At 45.7% G+C, this 20976-nt stretch overlaps 1 protein-coding gene and 1 long non-coding RNA gene across 3 annotated transcripts; one reads left to right on the top strand and one right to left on the bottom strand.

The window, feature by feature from the left end:
- Positions 1–5288: 5288 nt before the first annotated feature.
- LOC105488091 (zinc finger protein 548) lies at positions 5289–17661 on the bottom strand. Of its 2 annotated transcripts, XM_011751839.2 has the most exons (4): positions 17445–17661; positions 13072–13107; positions 10121–10247; positions 5289–8451 (listed from the first exon to the last, which is right to left on the bottom strand). In XM_011751839.2, exons 1-4 carry the CDS (start codon positions 17457–17459, stop codon positions 6992–6994), a joined length of 1638 nt encoding a protein of 545 aa, XP_011750141.2. In that variant the 5' UTR covers positions 17460–17661; the 3' UTR covers positions 5289–6991. The 2 variants fall into 2 exon arrangements, with proteins under 2 accessions (XP_011750141.2, XP_070944189.1); XM_071088088.1 differs by lacking the exon at positions 13072–13107.
- Positions 17634–20158, top strand: LOC139360538 (uncharacterized). The gene is made up of 3 exons (XR_011617994.1): positions 17634–17761; positions 18414–18523; positions 19021–20158. It is a non-coding gene; the product is annotated as an uncharacterized lncRNA (long non-coding RNA).
- Positions 20159–20976: the final 818 nt, after the last annotated feature.

The raw sequence follows: 20976 nt of genomic DNA, 5'->3' as shown, positions 1-20976 counted from the left end.
ACGGGGTTTCACCATGTTGGCCAGGCTGGTCTTGAACTCCTGACCTCGTGATCCTCCCGCCTCAGCCTCCTAAAGTGCTGGGATTACAGGCGTGAGCCACTGCACCTGGCCAGGACTGAGGTTCTCTAGGCAGGAAACAGTTCCCCAACAGCTGCACCCCAAGTATGGTACTCCACCACTGCCACTTGTTCCTGGGGAAGCAAGCAGTCCAGCACGAGTTGGTAGTCTAATGTAATGCCCTCAAGAAGTCACCAAATTGTTGCCCACACCAGTATTTGGCTTTGCAGGGGTGCTCTCCCACAGTTCAGATACCAGTGTTCACCACAGGGGCAAAGGCAGCCAAAACACTTCAACATACCTGTATTCATCTATAGCCCAACTGCTATAAAGAACTGCCTGAGGCTGAGTAATTTTTTTGTTTTTTTTTTTTTGAGGCAGAATCTCACTCTGTCGCCCAGGCTGGAGTGCAATGGTGCGATCTCGGCTCACTGCAACCTCCCCTTCCCGGGTTCACGCCATTCTCCTGCCTCAACCTCCTGAGTAGCTGGGACTACAGGCGCCCGCCGCCACACCCAACTAATTTTTGTATTTTTAGTAGAAACTGGGTTTCACTGTGTTAACCAGGATGGTCTCGATCTTCTGACATCGTGATCTGCTTGCCTCGGCTTCCCAAAGTGCTGGGATTACAGGCATGAGCCACTGCGCCCGGCCCAAGACTGAGTAATTTTTAAAGTAAAAAGGTTTAATTAACTCCCAGTTAGTTAAACACAACCTATACACAACCCTCTTGTTTCACAGTGGAAGAACGCTGTCAGTTACAGAGGATAGATATATTAATTCACCAGGCATGACATGACACACTTCAACAGAACAAAAAAGCACTCATTTAGCTTGAAACAAGGAAGATGTTCCAACACACAGGTGATGGGGCAGCACAGCCTATGTGGGCCTTTTATCTTTAGGGAAGGCTTGAGGCCCATCCCTATGTAGTTGATGCAACTATGGTTTGAAACTTACAGCCCAGGGAGGGTACAGGAATTCATAAAGTCATTGAATTAGTTGCTCTGACATTGACCTTGGCTACAGGAGGTACACAGGTCCTTAGGTCTTTGGAATTCCTGTAATACCGCACCCCACATAGCCATAGTTACTGGGACGTTTGTGAGTGCTCCTTTAGAGAGGACTGAACCACCCTATTGCAGTCTCTCCCATGTCCTATTAATCCAACCACTATTTATTTATTTATTTATTTATTTATTTATTTATTTATTTATTTATTTTTTGAGACCGAGTCTCGCTCTGTCGCCCAGGCTGGAGTGCAGTGGCCAGATCTCAGTTCACTGCAAGCTCCCCCTCCCGGGTTTATGCCATTCTGCCTCAGCCTCCTGAGTAGATGGGACTACAGGCGCCCACCACCTTGCCCGGCTAATTTTTTGTATTTTTAGTAGAGACGGGGTTTCACCGTGTTAGCCAGGATGGTCTCTATCTCCTGACCTCGTGATCCACCTGTCTCGGCCTCCCAAAGTGCTGGGATTACAGGCTTGAGCCACCGCGCCCGGTCCACTATCATAGAATATGGCTTCCAGCTGGGTGCAGTCACTCACACCTGTAAATCCTGGCACTTTGGGAAGCCGAGGTGGGTAGATCACGAGGTCAGGAGTTCGAGACTAGCCTAGCCAATGTGGTGAAACCCTGTCTCTAATAAAAATACAAAAATTAGCCGGGTGTGGTGGTATGCACCTATAGTCCCAGCTACTCGGGAGGCTGAGGCAGAATTGTTTGAACCCAGGAAGCAAGGTTGCAGTGAGCCGAGATCATTCCACTGCACTCCAGCCTGGGCAACAGAGCGAGACTCTGTCCAAAAAAAAAAAAAACAACAACAACGAATATGGCTTCCATCTGGCCCTAAAGGTCAATAGCCAGGAACATACACCTAGATAGTGTTTTACTTCAGGACACATAGCTCCCAGCAGGTCACAAGAGACAGCTATCCCTCTTCAATGCAGGGGAAATATGGGAAATCTGTGTAGGGATACCCAAGGCATACTGTTGCCCAATGCCTTAAACATCAAGGCAACTGATTTCTCCTCAAATTGTAGTCTTCTGAATACAAATAACCTTTGTACTCAGGGCTCGAGATTTTGTGCAGAAGTCCTTCAGACTTTCCCAGGAGGCTTCTCATGGCAGTGCAAATTGGTCCAAATCTGCATGAGAGCTGAGATTTTGCGTCCTACTACTCCCTCTGGAGCTCACAAAGGTCCCACAGAAAAAACATTCATGCTTTTATTCTAGCAGAGACCAATTCTGTTCAAAACCCACTGCAGACAGTGACTAGATTTCCAAGAGTGAAGGTAGCTTAAACAATGTGACCTTTATTATCACAAAACCAACCAGGGTATGTGTGTGCATTAGTGGTGAGAAGGAGTTCAGTGTGGGTGACTGGCAGGTTGGAAAATTCCATCCCAAGTGTCATGATGACACAGGATCCTTTCAGTGCCACTTCACCAGCCAGAAACCTCCATGGCCGAAGCACCTCTGCCCAGACATCGCTTGGCCTGCTGGGCTCACTCCACCCACTCAGTCCGACAGGCTGTGCTTGGCTCATGCTACCAGCCGGATCCTGTGCCCACTATGGCTCTGTGCTTGGCCTACAGCTGGTCCAGGCGTGCTGCGACCGGCTTCTGCCTTGGGAGCTGGTGTCTGGACAAGGGGGACACAGTAGCGCCCAAAAACTCAGAGACGTCAGCAACCACGGAGCCCCAAGGGGTGTTACAGCTTTTGCTCAGGGAATCCCAAGGTCTGAGCCCCAAGGAAGCATTACAGCTGATTTGTGTCACAGCTTGTCTGTTCCTACCGTCCACACACTTCAGTGAATGGGGGTGTGGCACAGCTGGTTTCGTCCTGCCACCCTGTGTGGGCTGGCCTGGCCCTGCTGCCACTGCTTCCTGTCACATGGGGTGGCTGCCTGGGGCTGGTGGAAGGCAGGAGGGCTGCAGTGTTAAAGCTCCTTTCACACCCGCCATTTGGCAGTTTCCGAGTTCTTGTCCCACAACCAAGAAGAATGACGTTATGTGGACACCAGAGAGTGAGCCAGGCAGGGAACTTTACTGAGTGGCAGAAAAGCTCTCAACAACAAGAGGGGACCCGAAAGTGGGTAGCCCAGTATGTAGCGGGGTCCAGGTTATGGGCTCAGAATGGGGACTGCATACTGATTGGGCCATGGGTGAGCCTGGAAAAAGCACCATTCGATTGGCTAAAAGGCATTGAAGAAGTTCTCACTCCAGTCATGGACTTGGAACTGGCAGCTCAATTTTCAGGCTTTAAACTGTCTTTGGCTTGAAGTTTGGGTTTCACCAGGGACCTGTCCTTAGTCTGCCTGGGAATTTATCTGCGTCCTACCACTATCAATGAGATAACCAATACCTTCCCCTGGAGAAAGGAAATTTCTGTAATCTGCCTGCCAAAGCCAGTCCATGTCTTCTGTCCAAGGCTGATGTCTATGCCCTAATCAATCATAGGAGTGGGGGTGAGGCCTCCAAAGTGTTCAAGTGACTAGTGAATTCTTCAGATAGAGAACACAGCATGCTGCCATAACTGCGTTTTTTTGTTTGTTTTTTTTTTTGAGACGGAGTCTCGCTCTGTCACCCAGGCTGGAGTGCAGTGGCCGGATCTCAGCTCACTGCAAGCTCCGCCTCCCGGGTTCACGACATTCTCCTGCCTCAGCCTCCCGAGTAGCTGGGACTACAGGCGCCCGCTACCTCGCCCAGCTAGTTTTTTGTATTTTTTAGTAGAGACGGGGTTGCACCATGTTAGCCAGGATGGTCTTGATCTCCTGACCTTGTGATCCGCCTGTCTCGGCCTCCCAAAGTGCTGGGATTACAGGCTTGAGCCACCGCGCCCGGCCCATAACTGCGTTTTAATGTGACTAAAGTGCTACACGCCATGGCTCTTTGCCAGTTGGTAGAAAAGAGATGACTTTTTTAATAGGCCCTGGCAGGGGCATAACTCTGGCAAAGGCCCCAGTCAAGTTGAAAAGAGCAACACAGTTCACAAAATCTTCCCATATATCTGGCAGTATAGACAATATCCCTAGTGTGGATGTTTAGATGCAGGAGGCTCAACTGCTGGCTGTCTCCCTAAAAAACTAATCTCCAAAGCATTGCTCTACTGAGTTATTATGTTAACAAGGAAAGATCACATTGCCTTCACTTCTATTGTTCTCTAGGGTGAACGTGCTGGCACGAGATAAGATTAGGCTAATGGCTAAAGACTTTCCAACATTCGCTAGACTCATAATACCTTTCTGGGTTTTTCTCATAGCAAGAAACAACCCAATGTCACTTGGATACACAAAATCAGAACTATTTATTACCTATAGCTAAGAATGAGAGAACTTGGGTGAGGTCCCACAGAGGGATGCATCTGAGACAGAGTAACAGCAACCTGAGGCTGCAGGGACAACTTAGGGAAGGCAAGGGGATTGCATTAGCTATGTTTTCCATGTTCCCCATGGATTGGCTAATTTGAATAATTTGGGCTGGAATATAGCAGTCTGGAGTGTGAAAGCCCACTAGCCTTGTCCTCAAAACTGAGTCTCACACACATACCTAAAATGTGTGGTACTCATATAAAGACAGACATATGACCAATACAATAGAGAATCCACATATAAACCATGGCACATACAGACAAATGATTTTGACAAGTGTGCCAAGACTACTCAACAGAGGAAAGATGCTCTTTTCAACAAATGGTGCTTGGAAAACTGGATAGCCACATGAAGTGGACTTTTGCCTTAAAACCATATGCAAAAATGAACCCCAAGTGGATTAAAGATCTAAATGTAGCCAGGCACAGTGCATTACAGCTCCTGCCTATAATCCCAGCAATTTGGGAGGCCAAGGTGGGTGGATCACTTAAGGCCAGAAGTTTAAGAACAGCTTGGCCAACATGGCGAAACCCCATCTCTACTACAAATACAAAAATTAGCCAGGTGTGGTGGCATACACTTGTAATCCAAGCTACTAGGGAGGCTGAGGTGGGGTGATGGCTTGAACCCAGGAGGTGGAGGTTGCAGTGAGCTGAGATTCCACTACTGCACTCCAGCCTGGTGACAGAGCAAGACTCTGTCTCCAAAAGAAAAAAAAAAAGACCTAAATGTAAGACCTACAAATATAAAATTCTTAGATTAAAACATAGGGAAAATGCTTGGCATTGGATTTGATACTAATATATATATATATATATATATATATATATATATATATATATATATATATCATCAAAAGCCCAGGTAACAGGTAAAAATAGATAAACTGGACTACGGCCATCCCTTGGTGTCCGTGGGGGACTGATTCCAGGACCCCTTGTGGATACCAAAGTCATCTGATGCTCAAGAAGTCTCTCATCTAAAAAGGCATAAAGTTTGCATATAACCTACACACATCTTCCTATATAATCACTAGGTTATTTATAACATCTAACACAATGTAAATGCTATGTAAATATTTATTATAATATATGGTTTAGGGAATAATGACAAGAAAAAATGTCTGTTCGTGTTTAGTACAGATCCAACTACCCTTTTTGTTTTCCAAATATTTCTGATTAATGATCAGTGCAATCCATGGATGCTCCAAATACTTTTGATCCATGGTTGCTTCAATCCATGAATACAGAACCCAGAGACAGAGAGAGTCAACAGTACATCAAAATTTAAAATTTCATCAAAGGACACAATCAACAGAGCAAAAAAGCAACCTATGGACTGGGAGGTAATATGTCAAAAGCATATATTTGGTAAGGAGTTAATATCCAGAATGTATAAAGAATTTCTACAACTCAACAAAAAGCAAAGAGTCCCATTAAAAATGGAAAAAAAGACTTGAATATTTTTCCAGATACACAAATGCCTAACAAGCACATGAAAAGATCCTCAACATCATTAATCATTCACAAAATAAAAATGAAAGACACTATGAGATTCCACCTCACATCCAACAGGATAGCTGCTATGCAAAACAAAAGGCACAACAAAAAAACCCAAAAAACAGAAATAGAAAATGAACAATGTTGGTGAGGGTATATATAGATTGTAATCCTTGTGCACTGCTGGTGGGAATGTACAATGGCACAGGTACTACGGAAAAAGTTTTCTCAAAAATATTAAAAATAAAAATCTGGCCAGGCACGGTGGTTCACGCCTGTAATCCCAGTACTTTGGGAGGCCAAGGCAGGTGGATCACAAGGTCAGGAGATTGTGACCATCCTGGCTAACATGGTGAAACCCCATCTCTACTAAAAATACAAAAAAAATTAGCCAGGCGTGGTGGCGGGCACCTGTAGTCCCAGCTACTCAGAAGGCTGAGGCAGGAGAATGGCATGAACCTGGGAGGTGGACCTTGCAGTGAGCCGAGATCACACCACTGCACTCCAGCCTGGGTGACAGAGCAAGACTCTGTCTCAAAAAAAAAAAAAGAAATCCAATATGATCCAGCACTACCATTTCTGAGTATATACCCAACAAGAATTGAAAGTAGAATCTTGAATAGACAATTGTATACTCATCTTCATAGCAGCATTATTTCAATAGGCAAAAGGTGGAAGTAACCCAAGCATCCATTAACAGATGAATGGATAAATAAATGTAGTATATAAATAGCACAGAATATTTTTTCACCTAATAAAGGAAGGATATTCTGACACATTATACAATGTGGGTGAACCGTGAAGACCTTATCCTAAGTGAAATAAGCCAGTCTCAAAAGATAAATACTATATGAATCCACTTATATGAGGTACCAATAGATATGAAATTCATAGACATAGAGTATAGAAATATAGTTGAGACATTTCTGGGGAAGTAGGGAAGGGGAATGAGTTGTTGTTCATGGGTCCAGCATTTTACTTTTTTTGCAAGAGGAAAAATGTTCTGGAGATTAGTTGCATAAAAATGTGGAATTTATATAACATTGCTACCCAATTACAATAGTCAATGGTAAACTTTCTCCATTGTGAAATCTCTGACGTTTAATGAGGCTGGAGTTTTAGCTAAAGAATTCCCCACACTCATGGAGCACACAAGCCTCTCTTCACTGTGGATTTTCTGGTGATGAACCAGGTGAGACTTTCTAATAAAGGCCTTCTGGCATTCGCTGCACTCATAAGGTCTTTCTCCACTGTGGATTTTCTGGTGCTCGACAAGGATATGCTTGTGGCTAAAGGCTTTCCCACACTCTCTGCACTCATAAGGCCTTTCTCCAGTGTGATTTCTCCAATGTTTAATGAGGTTGGAGTTGTAACGAAAGAATTTCCCGCATTCGCTGCACTCATAAGGCCTTTCTCCCGTGTGGACTCTTTGGTGTCTAATGAGTCTGCAGTGGTACCTAAATGATTTCCCACATTCACTGCATTTGTAAGGCCTTTCTCCAGTGTGGTTTCTCCAATGTTTAATGAGGCTGGAGTTGTACCTAAACAATTCCCCACATACACTGCACTCATAAGGCCTTTCTCCAGTGTGAATTCTCTGATGTCTAATGAGTGTAGAGATGTACCTAAAAAACTTCCCACAGTCATTGCACTTATAAGGTCTTTCTCCGGTGTGAACTCTCTGATGTTTAATGAGTGTGGAGCTGTCCATAAAGAATTTCCCACATTCCCTGCACTCATACGGCCTTTCTCCAGTGTGGACTCTCTGATGTCTAACAAATGTGGAGCTGTACCGGAAGAATTTCCCACATGTGCTGCACTCATAAGGCCTTTCTCCGGTGTGAACTCGCTTATGTCTCATGAGTCGGTAGTTGTACATGAAGGATTTTCCACATTCTCTGCACTCATAAGTCCTTTCGCTAGTGTGAACTGTCTGATGTTTCATGAAATTGGCACTGTACTTAAAGAATTTCCCACATTTGGTACATTCATAAGACCTTTCTCCTGTGTGGATTTTCTGGTGCTCAACAAGGGAATAGCTGCAGGTGAAGGTTTTCCCACATTCACCACATTTGTAATCATTTTGTCCAGTCTGAAAGGCTTCTCTGTCCTCTGTGTCCCTGTATGGCTTCCACTCACTTTGAGGGCCCTGGTGCTGGAGAAGGCATGAGGCGGCTGGTAAGTCCTTCCAGCCCTCCATGCATGTGAAGATCTCTTCTGCCATGTGAACTCTGTGGTTCTTCCCAAATGAAGGTATCCAATCATCCCCTCTGGAAAGATTCTCTCCAATTTGCTGCTTTGGGTGCTGAAAAAGCTCTGCCTCACAAATATATATGTCTTGCTCAGGATGAATTCCACTGTGCTCAACCAGGCACAGAATGTCTTTCAAGGGTGGGTCACATGTCTCACTAGGGTGGACCTTCTGGGTGGACAGATAGGACTTTGAAGTTGTAACCTCTGGCATTCCTACAGAAAAACCTTGCTGTGAAGGTGCCTCCTCATCCTCAGCTCCATGCCAACAACCTGTCAGAACAGAAATGCGGGTGAAGTGCATGCTGACTCTGGTGAAGGCAGCTCCATCACAATGTATGTTAGGCACACACACAAATAAGGCCATGGGACTGGGGACATCATGGACATTAAGGCCAGTGAGAGGAGGGTCCACTATATAGGACTGGGCCTGGCGAGGGCCCATAATGGGAGAGCCTTGATGATGGTAAGCATACAAAGGAGGGATACGGTACAGAGAGAGAAGGCAGGATCTCCAACTAACTCCTCTGCACACAGTCATCAACAGGCCATGGTTGCTGGAGACTGGAAAGCAGTGTGTAGAAGGTTCTCTCCAAACCCAGAGAGATCAGACTGTGACAGAGGAGCTGGTGTTCACGGATACATGCAGACTTCATGCTACCTTAAATACAGGTCACGTGTTGGCAGGCATTCAAAGGGAGCAGTGGAAAAGAATGGGTGAGGGGTGGTGGCCCCAGAAGTACAGACTGTGGGGCATTGGAGGTGCAGGGGCCAGCAATCATACTAGAAATGATAATGGGGAAGAAAAGGTGGAAATTTGTGGCCAGTGGCTCTGACAGCAAACAATGGTGAGCACAGGACAGGTTCCCAGGGTGATTTGACCCCAGCTGTGACATCAACCCTATTCCCAACTCCCAGGCACCAGGACCATGTCCCTGAGCCTCCAATGCCATTGTTGAAGTACTAGCCACCCTCTCAGGTGCCTAGGGCCCTCTCTAGGGGAAAGAGAAAAAGCGTAAACAGCACATGTCCAGAGAGATCGAGCCCATGGCATCCCACATTCTACAATCCTAAGAACTTCACATAAGAGTCCTGTGTCCTGCACAATTAACCCAGTAGTCCCCAAAAATAGTGACCAGGGCAGTGCCTGAAATTCCAAGCACAGGAAGGCACCAAGAAATAGCAGCGAGAGAAAGGGGACAACAGAACACAGGTCTCATGTGTTTGCACAGAGTAACCTGATCAGGGACAGACAAGGCTGGTGGGGTCTCTATGCAAAATTCAACATTTTGGGTTCCTGAGCCCTTTATTGTAAGCTTCAGAGCAGCAGGGATGGGGACGCTAGGAAAAAGGGGGTATAGAACACACAGCCGCCGGGCGCGGTGGCTCAAGCCTGTAATCCCAGCACTTTGGGAGGCCAAGACGGGTGGATCGCGAGATCAGGAGATCGAGACCATCCTGGCTAACACGGTGAAACCCCGTCTCTACTAAAAAATACAAAAAACTAGCCGGGCGAGGTGGCGGGCGCCTGTAGTCTCAGCTACTCGGGAGGCTGAGGCAGGAGAATGGCGTGAACCCGGGAGGCGGAGCTTGCAGTGAGCTGAGATCCGGCCACTGCACTCCAGCCTGGGGGACAGAGCAAGACTCCGTCTCAAAAAAAAAAAAAAAAAAAAAAAAGAACACACAGCCTAGCCCTGCCTCCCACAGCATATATGCCAAGAAACAGGGAAAAGAAGCAGCACCCACGGTGTCACTATGGGAAACGCAGAGCTGCCTTTGGGTAAAAAGGGACAACACAGCCCAACCGGGACATTGGGCAAGAGTGAGGGCCTTACCTAGTGAGACAACACAGCCCAACCCAGGACACTGGGCAAGAGTGAGGGCCTTACCTAGTGAGATAACACAGCCCAACCGGGACACTGGGCAAGAGTGAGGGCCTTACCTAGTGAGGACAACAGGGCCAAATTCTCCAGCATCACATCGCGGTACAGCAACCTCTGAGCCTCATCAAGGTGCCCCCACTCCTCCTGGGAGAAATATATGGCCACGTCCTCAAAGACCACACGGCCCTGCCAAATTGGGAAAGATGAATACATGAGCAGCTTCTTTTCAAGCTGTATTTACTTACATTCTCTATTTATTTTCTACTTATATTTACCACCCATTAAACACAGGGACAAACTAACAGCCAATGTGTTTCCATCTCCCCTACCATCCTGGGCACATATTCTGAACCACCTCCGTCTCTAACTTTCTCAAACAAGCCAATATTTCCCATGTTCTAAATCAACCCAGGGACAGGTACTGCACAACTAGGGATAGTCCCAATAGCCCACGTGTCCTGGAATTACTAAAACTAGCCAAACTATCCTGACACCCAGCCCTGCCTTGTTTTCCTTGGAAACCCCAACAGCGTCTGTGGACTAAACTAAACTTTCCCCTCACTCCAATTTTCCTCCTAACCAAATATGGGGCCTCACCATGTGGCCCTGTGTTATGTGGTGTGTACCCTCCTTAGGGAAATGCAAGGAATACATATTTTCTTTCAGTGTCATTGGCCTGTCCCTGGCATCACTCACTCACATCCATAAATTAAAACCCTATGGGTGAAATGACTGCTACATTTCTCTCTCCAGGATCTCATCCCTCTCCCCTTTACCTCCATTCCTTGCTCAATCTCCTCCACACCCTCCCAGTGTGGAAGAGACACCACATCCAGGTGGCATGAGTGATTTTTCTCTCCCCATTTCCATTGGCCACCGTGTCCAGCACACAGAGAAACTACATGAAGGACAAGGTAGAAAAGTACCATCTAGAATGTGGGCCTCCCATGGGGGGATCCATCCTCTCCCGCCAGCCAGTTTCCATGGAGTCACCCAGATCTTGCCTCCCAAGACAACCAAACTCAGACTCATCCTCCTCCCTTGAGCTACCAGGGGCAGGGCCTGGGGCCTCCATTCACACTTCTCCTGCCTAAACATCAGTCTTTGGTCAGCATTCCAATCCCAGCTCTCACACCTCCACTCCTGTCAATTCCACAGACACCTCCCAGCCCACACCACAGGCATTTTCTTCACCTCCTAACAGGCCACTCTGCACACGGAAACCAGGTGGTGCACGGCAAATACGCTCAGCATCCAGTTCACTCCCAGTCCTGCCCCAGAACACCAAAGTCTCCTAGCACTGGGGGCAGCCCAAAGCCCTGCTTTGAAGGTTCCCTACATGCCCCTGTTTCTCACTTCACTGTCAGCAGCCCAAACCAACCATGTGAGGACTTCACATACTCTCAGCTGTGTCCTGCCTCATGGACACAGGATTGTAAGTTTCCTGAGGCCTCCCAGTTATGCTTCCTGTTAAGCCTAAAGAACTATGGGTCAGGCACAGTGGCTCATGCCTGTAATCCCAACACTTTGGGAGGCTGAGGAAGGTGGATCACGAGGTCAGGAGATCAAGACCATCTTGGCCAACATGGTGAAACCCTATCTCTACTAAAAATACAAAAATTAGCTGGGCGTGGTGGTGTGAGTCTGTCATCCCCACTACTCAGAAGGCTGAGGCAGAAGAATCACTTGAACCTGGGAGGCAGAGATTGCAGTGAGCTGAGATTATGCCATTGCTCTCCAGCCTGGGCCACATCTCAAAAATAAACAAACAACAGAAAAAGAACTGTGAGCCAATTAAACCTCTTTTCCTCATAAATTACCCAGTCTCAGGTAGTTCTTTATAGCAATATGAAAATGGACTAATATAACTCCCATGCTCACCTCAATCCAACTGATGCTTAGCAACTCTCCAACCTCACCCTATTACCCCCTCATCAACCCCATCATGTCCACTCTCCTTCAGAAGCCTTTCTCACTCCTATACCCCACCATCTCACATACACTCATCCCCACAAACACTCCATTTCCTCATTTGTCTAGTGACTCCCCCCCACCACACATGTACCCAGTAAGAGACCCAGTTCTCATGCCCCATTCCAATTCTCTATCGTCAAACAGCACTGCCACCATAACCTAGAGATGCTGTCACCTAAACTGAATCCACGGCTTCATCCTGGTCCATATGACAGCCACTGTGGTGTGGACGTCTCCAACCTGAACTCCTCCACCAGGAGTCTCTGAGACATCTGTGGCCTGAACAAACACTGACTCCTCATACTCACTCTGAAAATTCCTTCTACTGCTGACTTCTCCCATTTTAGCTGATGGAGTATCTATGCTTCCAAACAAAAACCATGGGGCCACTCCTGATTCCCCTTCCATCCCACCTCCCTAGCTCCCTCACTCTCTACATCATAAAATGTGGGCAGCTCTAGTTAAAACTGAAGCTATGACCACTCTTGACAAGCCACCACCAACATCTACCTAGACTTCTGCAGGAGCATCCTCTCAGATCTCCCTGCCATTACCCTCACCTCCAGTCTGTCCTCCACTCAGAAGCCAAAGGAAGTCCCTTAAACTAGGGTCCTATCACTACCTCTTTTGCTTTAAATCTTCCCCACCTCCCACTTCCCTTAGAATAGAGACCCAGGACCTAGGCTGTCATTCCAGGCCTGATGTTCGTGTGTCTCTAGCCACCTCCCACTCTGCTCGCTATTCCTACCAGATGTAACAGACACTTGCAGTTCCCCAAAAATCCAGCTCAGTCTCTCCTCCAAACATTGAAATATTCTGAATCTTGTGCCCAGGAGGCCCTAACATATCTTATCAGATCAATTCTCAAAAACGGGGACCAGTCCATGTAACCCAGCATCCAACTTACAATACTGAAACTGGTGAAAGCACCCACTCTTCAGACATAAGAGAAAGACAGGAAAAGAGGTTCTGGCACCTGCCAAAACCATCTGGGAGATAACCGGAGTGGGTGGACGGTAGGAAGCACTCTACTCACCTGTGTAGGGTCCGTTTCTGCCATCACTAGGGGACCCTGAGGGAAGAGAAAGGCCATGAGAAATGGACAGCCATGGAAGGATCCTACAGGCTGAGATGGACCGCCACCTCTTCTGCTCTGCCTGGGAGCAAACTGATCTCAATTCATCGCATAAAGTTCCTCAGGCCTCAGTGCTGCAGCTCTGTGACCATGGAAAAGAACTGAACCCACCTGAGCTTCAGTGTCCCCATCTGTAAATAGATTGTAAGAATAGCTGCCCCCTCACAGGGCTCATGTAGTATCAAACATCAGTAGCATATACCATATATCAGCTGCTAGGGTCCACGAATTAATGCTTTTGTACATGTGTTCAATACAAATGAAATAGTGGGGTTTTGAAATTTTCATGTATGTTTTTAGCTTAAGATTTTAGAGGATGTGATATTAAATTTTTCCATGGAAAGCAAATGAGATAAATTAACATCAAACCAATTATGAACCACTTTTGGAAATTTAACTTAATAACTTCACTATCAACTGCCTACCTGTTTGCACACACTTAGAAAGATATTGTCTAATTAGGGTTTAAATCAGTATGTGTTTCGTACATTATTAAGTTAATGAGTTATAGAGAGGGGAAGAGAAGGCAGGTCAGGTACTGGTCCTTTCGGCAACCAGGTCTACCTGCTGCAGAAGCTTCTAAAGTGAGCTTGCCAGGAGACCTTGGTTGGAGCAGCAGATCATCCCCTCTTGCCCTTACATGTAGAGAAGGAGAAAAAGCAGTGCTCTGGTCTAGAACCCAGCTACTCCACCAGCCTCAATAACATTTCTCTTGTTCAACAGAGAGTGGCCCTGAGGGTCAACCAAGCCTGCAGATGTAGAATCGAAACCACCTCACACCTCAGCCTCCATCCCAGGCTATCTGCTTATTCAGTCCAGGCCTCCCTTTTTACAGATACAATCCAGAATCCCTGTTAGGCCAGGTCTGTGCCTTTCTGAACAGAGTATGATGTCTGTGGAGCCACCAATGGTCTGGCCCCCAAGTCTCAGCCCTCTGCTCTCTCACCACAGAGCCCACCTGAAATGACAACCCCAAGATTTCCCTCAAATTAAGTCCATCTGACTTCAAATTACACTACAAGTTGGTAGTAACCAAAATAGCATGGTAATGGTATAGAACTAGACACATAGGGAGTATAGCTGAATGGTAAAGCATTTGACTGCAGAAATAAGACACATAGATCAGTGGAAGAAAATAAAGTTCCCAGAAATAAAGCCACATATCTACAGCCAACTGATCTTTGAGAAAGGCAACAAATACGTACACTAGGGAAAGGACACACTTTTCAATAAAAGGTGCTGGGAAAACTGGATTGCCAGATGAAGAAGAATGAATCTGGACCAATTTCTCTTACCATATACAAAAATCAACTCAAGATGAATTAAAGATTTAAATGTAGGACCTGAAACTAAAAATACGAAAAGAAAACCCAGGGAAACCCCTTCTGGACATGGTCTAGGCAAAAAATTCATGAATAAGACTTCAAAAGCACAAACAACATAAAGAAAAGTAGGCCGGGCGCGGTGGCTCAAGCCTGTAATCCCAGCACTTTGGGAGGCCGAGGCGGGTGGATCACGAGGTCAGGAGATCGAGACTATCCTGGCTAACATGGTGAAACCCCGTCTCTACTAAAAATACAAAAAACTAGCCGGGAGTGGTGGCGGTCGCCTGTAGTCCCAGCTGCTTGGGAGGCTGAGTCGGGAGAATAGCGTGAACCCGGGAGGCGGAGCTTGCAGTGAGCCGGGATCACGCCACTGCACTCCAGCCTGGGAGACACAGCGAGACTCCGTCTCAAAAAAAAAAAAAAAAAAAAGTAGACAGATAGGACCTAATTAAACTAAATAGCTTAAGCATAGCAAAAAGACTAATCAACCAAGTGAATGCACAACCTGAAAAATGGGATAAAATATTTGCAAACTATGCATCTGACAGGGTATTCATATCCAGAATTTACAAAGAACTCAACAACAAACAAAACAACAACAACAACAAAACCTCATTAACAGTAAGCATAGGAAATTAATAGACATTTTTCAAAAAAAGACATATAAATGGCAAAGAGACATATAAAAAATGCTCAACATCATTAATCATCATCAGACAAATTCAAATTAAAACCACAGTATCTCCTTACACCAGTAAGAATGGCTATCATTAAAACGTCAAAAAATAACCGATGTTGCCCAGGATATGGAGAAAAGAAAAAGCTTATACACTGTTGGTGAGAATGTAAATAAGTACAACCTCAATGGAAAACAGTATGAAGATTTTTTTTTTTTTTTTTTTTTTTTTTGAGACGGAGTCTTGCTCTGTCGCCCAGGCTGGAGTGCAGTGGCCCGATCTCAGCTCACTGCAAGCTCCGCCTCCCGGGTTTACGTCATTCTCCTGCCTCAGCCTCCCGAGTAGCTGGGACTACAGGCGCCCGCTACCTCGCCCAGATAGTTTTTTTGTATTTTTTTTTTTAGTAGAGACGCGGTTTCGCCCGTGTTAGCCAGGATGGTCCCGATCTCCTGACCTCGTGATCCGCCCGTCTCGGCCTCCCAAAGTGCTGGGATTACAGGCTTGAGCCACCGCGCCCGGCCGAAGATTTTTCAAATAACTGAAAATACAACTACCATTAAATCCACCAATCCCACTACTGGGCATCTACCCAAAGGAAAAGAAATCATTATATAAAAAACATACATGTATTTTTATCACAGCACTATTCACAATAGCAAAGATAGGAAATTAACGTAACTGTCCATCAATGTATGACTGGGTAAAGAAAATGGGGCATATATATACACAAGGTAATACCACTGGGACACACACACACACACACACACACACACACACACACACACACAAAGAATGAAACTATGTCTTTTACAGCAATGTGGATGGAACTGGAGGCCATTATTAAATGAAACAACTCAGAAACAGAGGGTCAAATACCGGTCGGGCGCGGTCGCTCACTCCTGTAATCCCAGCAATTTGGGAGGCCGAGGCGGGCAGATCATGAGGTCAGGAGATCGAGACCATCCTGGCTAACACAGTGAAACCCCGTCTCTACTAAAAATACAAAACATTAGCCAGGCGTGGTGGCGGGCGCCTGTAGTCCCAGCTACTCCGGAGGCTGAGGCAGGAGAATGGCGTGAACCCGGGAGGCGGAGCTTGCAGTGAGCCGAGATCGCACCACCGCACTCCAGCCTGGGCTACACAGCAAGACTCCGCCTGATGGGGGGGAAGTCAAATACCAAATGTTCTCACTTATAAGTGGAAGCTGAATAATGGGTACACATGGACACACAGTATGGAACGACAGACACTGGAGACTCCAAACAGGTAGAAGGATGAGACAAAGATGGGTGATGAGAAATTACTTAATGGATACAATGTACATTATTCAGGCGATGGATACATTAAAAGCCCAGACTTCACCACTATGCAATATACCCATGTAACAAAACTCCACTTGAGTCCTTAAATTTATGCAAACAAACAAACGAAAACCCCAGAGACCTTCCTACTCAATCTGATCCTCAGACCATGCTCCGGCCCAGTCCACGCCCTCCATCCCTCTGGTATGGCCAACCCAATCTCTTTCCTCAGACTCCACACCTTTATATCCACCTGCCTGTGTGACATATCCATCTTAAGACATTTGAGAACCGTCATGTCCAAAATTCAACCTGTGATCTTCTCCCGGAAATCTGCTCCTTATACTGACTTCCCCAACTCCATTCTTTCCAACGTTTAAACAGAAAAAACAAAACAAAACAAAACAAACACTTGAAACGGCTCTTCACTGCCTTTGTTCAGACATAAGTGAAGCACCAGGAAAACCCACCGGCCCTATCCTTCAGGCCTATGAAGAATCTCATCACATCTCCCTCTCCTGTCACTGGTCCAGCCCCAACCACAATTCTCCTGGGTCTATTGCAGTGGCCTCAGGGCCTTTTCGCCGGTCTCCCTGTATCCATCCATTCCTAGCCTGGTTTTCCTAACTTGAAACTTCGAACTCTGGACCTGCCCCCTCCAACTGTCCGTCCCTCGACAACCCTCCATGGTTACTGGCTGCTTAGGCTGCCATTCCAAGCGAGAATTCACAAAACGCTCTTTCCCGCACAAACCACACACACCCCCGGCGCCCCCACACAGCGCACTCGGCAGCGCCTCCATGCCCTGAACCTGAGGTCCCCGAAGGGAGCTCTGAGGCTGCATCAAACCGGCTGATACGGGGACCCCACACAGGAACGCCCCTCTCTTCGGGACAAGGGGCCTGACCGGCAGGGCCCCTTCTAGGGGCTTCAGCACTTGGAGGCGGGGGAGCCTGCGACGGGGCACCCACCTCAGTCAGGTTCATCAGCAAGGCCTCCGCCGGCCCAGTCAGGGAAGAGCGGGGCGGGGGCGACAAAGGCAAGACAAGGACACCGCCGTCCCCAGCGCTTGTCAGTTGACTCACTCCCGCCTCTCCGCGGTGGGAACCAAGCCGCTTCTCGCGCTTTTCCGCTCCGTCACTTCGGTGACGTCAGAGAGCGCCATAGGCCGGACCTAGCGAAACACCAGAGAGAACCAGAACGACGACCACCAGGAGGACGACGGAAGTCCCGCCCCCCGACGGTGCGCACGCACGCACGCAACTGTCACTTTCTAAACCTTTATTGGGTAAGTCGTGCCGCCGAGCGCTGCAGTGTCTTCTGGGTTATGAAGTTTCGACACCGCTTCCGGACTTGTCTTAGAGCGTTGATCAGTCCTTATATGGCAGATAAAGGCCCAGTGGCACTGTCAGGGGAGCTGGGAAACGGAGTCCCCGACTCCAAAGACAGGAGGGGGCTTGGCTTGCTCTTAAAGGCAACACACGATTTTTTTTGTAGCGTAGTGTAGGATATTTACAGAAATGTTAGCAACTTATTATTTAAGACTCTATTAAGCACAGCTAATTCCCAATGACTACACGTCCAAAGAGACACCCCATACCATAAAGGCACTCGGTCTCTACTCATGCCTGTCAGCCATATTGTTGCTTTTCAAATACACATACAGTTACGCTTTGGAGTCTGTTTAGTAAGCCTCAATATGTTTGGTCCAGAAGAAGAAAGACAGACTACACAGTTAGGGCTATGGACTGGAATTTGTAGGAAGGATGGCAGGAGGCACTGAAGTAGGTTGAAAGGGTGAAGCTATGCCTCTGGATCAAAGAGAAGACATGTTACCTAACTGTAGAGTCAGCGATTGTGTTCCTATGAAGGGTACAACGCTTTTATTCTAATAATACTTACTACTTCATATCTGCTATACATTTTCCATTTATTTTAAGAATCACGATCCTATCTGAAAATGAAAGTGACGACCGAAATGAGTGATTGAAGCATAAGTCACAAATCATGGAGGTTTACTGGACCAGCCTAAAGGCACATCCAGAAAAATGTAAGTCACAGAAGCAAATGTGACTGATTTTTCCAGAGAGGTTCTTAGGAGTTTTAGTATTTATTACACATTTTCCTTAAAAAGGAAGAGGGGTTGGCAGTGAGACAACTGATTACAGACATGTGAAACTTTAGTTAGTGCCCAGTAAATCTACATTTTACATAAGATAGAGTAAACACGTGAGGGGAAAAGGGAATAGAGAAAGCAGATGCCTCAGAGAAGGATGAAGGAATGAATAATCTCATCTTCTCTCTGTTCTGTACCTTGGAAGGTAAGCTAGTAGTCTTCTGAAAAGGCTGATTTCTATTTAGCCCTTAAGGAAGAAAACCTAATGATTGTAGTGAGGTAGGGGATATAATGAAGGGTGTCTGATTTCCCATTCCTCTATAGTGGTGAATTCAGCTTCCAAAGTTATTCTAGGGTTCTCATGGTCAAGAGGGCATCCATTCAGTTAGTTAGGAGGTGCTTAGAATTTTACTTTTATTTCTCAAGAGCAGCTGATACATGCCATTTCTGGACACAACATTGTCTACCATTTTCACAGTTGAAGCATATGCACATCTTATCCTCAAAAAAGGTGTGGAATTCCTTGATGTTATCTTCTTCCTCAGAAGTGATTTAAAATTTCACCTGTGTTTACAACCGTATTTGCACAGGGAGTTGAAATTATCTGTGAAAAACACTTGTGAAATAAAAAAATTACTGAAATCTATTAGTAATTATGTAGGTTAGTCCAAAAGAGAAAAAAACCCATAAATAGCCCTAGAAAAATCCATCTGTGATGTGAGAAAAAGATAAGATCTCAATGATGTTTGAGTGAGAGACAGCAAATTCTGAGAAGTCAGAGAATGAAGTTGAGCCTGTGGCTGTGCTGGACACTTGGACACGCTATGCTTTTGTTTCCAAAATGTAATTTTTTTACATACTTGAAAACATTGCTCATTGACTGCTTAGAGGGGTAAGTACAGATGATAAAGTGAAAGACTTGCCACATGACAAAAATGAATAGAGAAGCTGTGTGATGATGTGTATTTACTTATCTAGTAAATGTTCAATGAGCACATATGTACTGGGTTTCAGATCAATGACAGGTGCATGGGACACACTGGGAATAGGTTTTCCAGCTGCTATGTGTATACAGAACTGTTCTGTGTTTTCTTAGATTCCATATTTGTCTGTTTGATATTCATTAATCACAGGGTCAAACTAATAGAACCAAAGTTGTTTACTTTTTTTCTTGCAAGCCACTTACTAAAGTGCATGAAACTCATATAAAACCCCCCAACCACAAACACTAAAATGTGTTTTTCCTTCCTGCCCATTGATGATATCTCTACATCATTCTCTGCCACTTTAGTTATAAAGACGTAGTTCTAGTTACTCTCTTTTCTCTTTCTGCTTTCTGGTCTCTGTATGTAACAAGGTTTCTTGTGGCCTGTGTGGTGTGCAGTGCCTCTTATTTCCAGGGCAACTGTAACATTAATCTTTATTTTTGATGGCAGTGAACTGTGTTATTGCTAATTATGAATTAAGACCTGGACACAGTTTAAGAATATGACCTGGCCGGGTGTGGTGGCTCACGCCCCTAATCTCAACTAGTTCCAAAGAAAGAGACAAAATCACTTTTTTGTTAAATTCAGATGGAGATGGTAGGATAATTATAATAGAGTTTGTAATGTTTTCTACACTGTTTATCATCATGAGTCTTTAGGCTCAGAATGCTACTGTTGAGTGTGTTTCTCATTAATGAATGTCCAATAGATAAAGGAATGAAATAAGTTGAATATGACGAATGATGAAGGTTTGTCACAACATAAATGGCATCAAGACTGTAACTGCAGGAATTCTGTGAGCAAATTCTATAAAACAAGGCATTGTTAAGTACAGGCAAATTATCAGGGAAAGAGTTATGTCATTAGAACTGTGGTCCCCAAAGTTTTTGGTACCAGGGACCGGTTTTGTGGAAGACAATTTTTCCACGGATAAGGGAGAGGGGTGTGGGAGCAGATGGTTTCAGAGGCATTAGATTCTCATAAGGAGCATACAACCTAGATCCCTCTCATGGGCAGTTCACAATAGGGTTTGCACTCCTATGAGAATCTAATGCTGTGGCCGATCTGACAGGAGGCGGAGATCAGGCAGCAATGCTCACTCGTCTGCCACTCACCTCCTGCTATATGGCCCCGTTCCTAACAGGCCATAGTACTCATCTGTGGCCCCAGGGTTGGGAACTCCTAATTTAGAATGTATTTCAGATAAACAACAAATAATTTTATGATGAATATGTCACATACAATATTTATCTTTTATCTCACTGCATAGGGAATTAGAAATAATTCAAATTTAACCAGGTCAAGTATCAGTTACAAAATTTGACAATTCTTTTCATCGTAATTTTTTTCTGAACCTATGGATTATATTGAGCATCCTCATTTTTGAACTTAATAACTCAT

Source organism: Macaca nemestrina, chromosome 20 (genome assembly GCF_043159975.1).
Source record: "Macaca nemestrina isolate mMacNem1 chromosome 20, mMacNem.hap1, whole genome shotgun sequence".
Classification (NCBI taxonomy): domain Eukaryota; kingdom Metazoa; phylum Chordata; class Mammalia; order Primates; family Cercopithecidae; genus Macaca; species Macaca nemestrina.
Note: the sequence above shows the minus strand (reverse complement) of the source record. Positions and strands in the feature narration are given on the sequence as shown.

Bases quoted from the DNA above. Each gene is read 5' to 3' on its own strand.
- LOC105488091 (XM_011751839.2), bottom strand. The intron at 10,248-13,071 runs GTGAGTAGAGTG...CCAATTTGGCAG, and splicing joins CAGAAACGGACCCTACACAG to GGCCGTGTGGTCTTTGAGGA. The intron at 8,452-10,120 runs GTAAGGCCCTCA...CTGTTCTGACAG, and splicing joins GGCCCTGTTGTCCTCACTAG to GTTGTTGGCATGGAGCTGAG.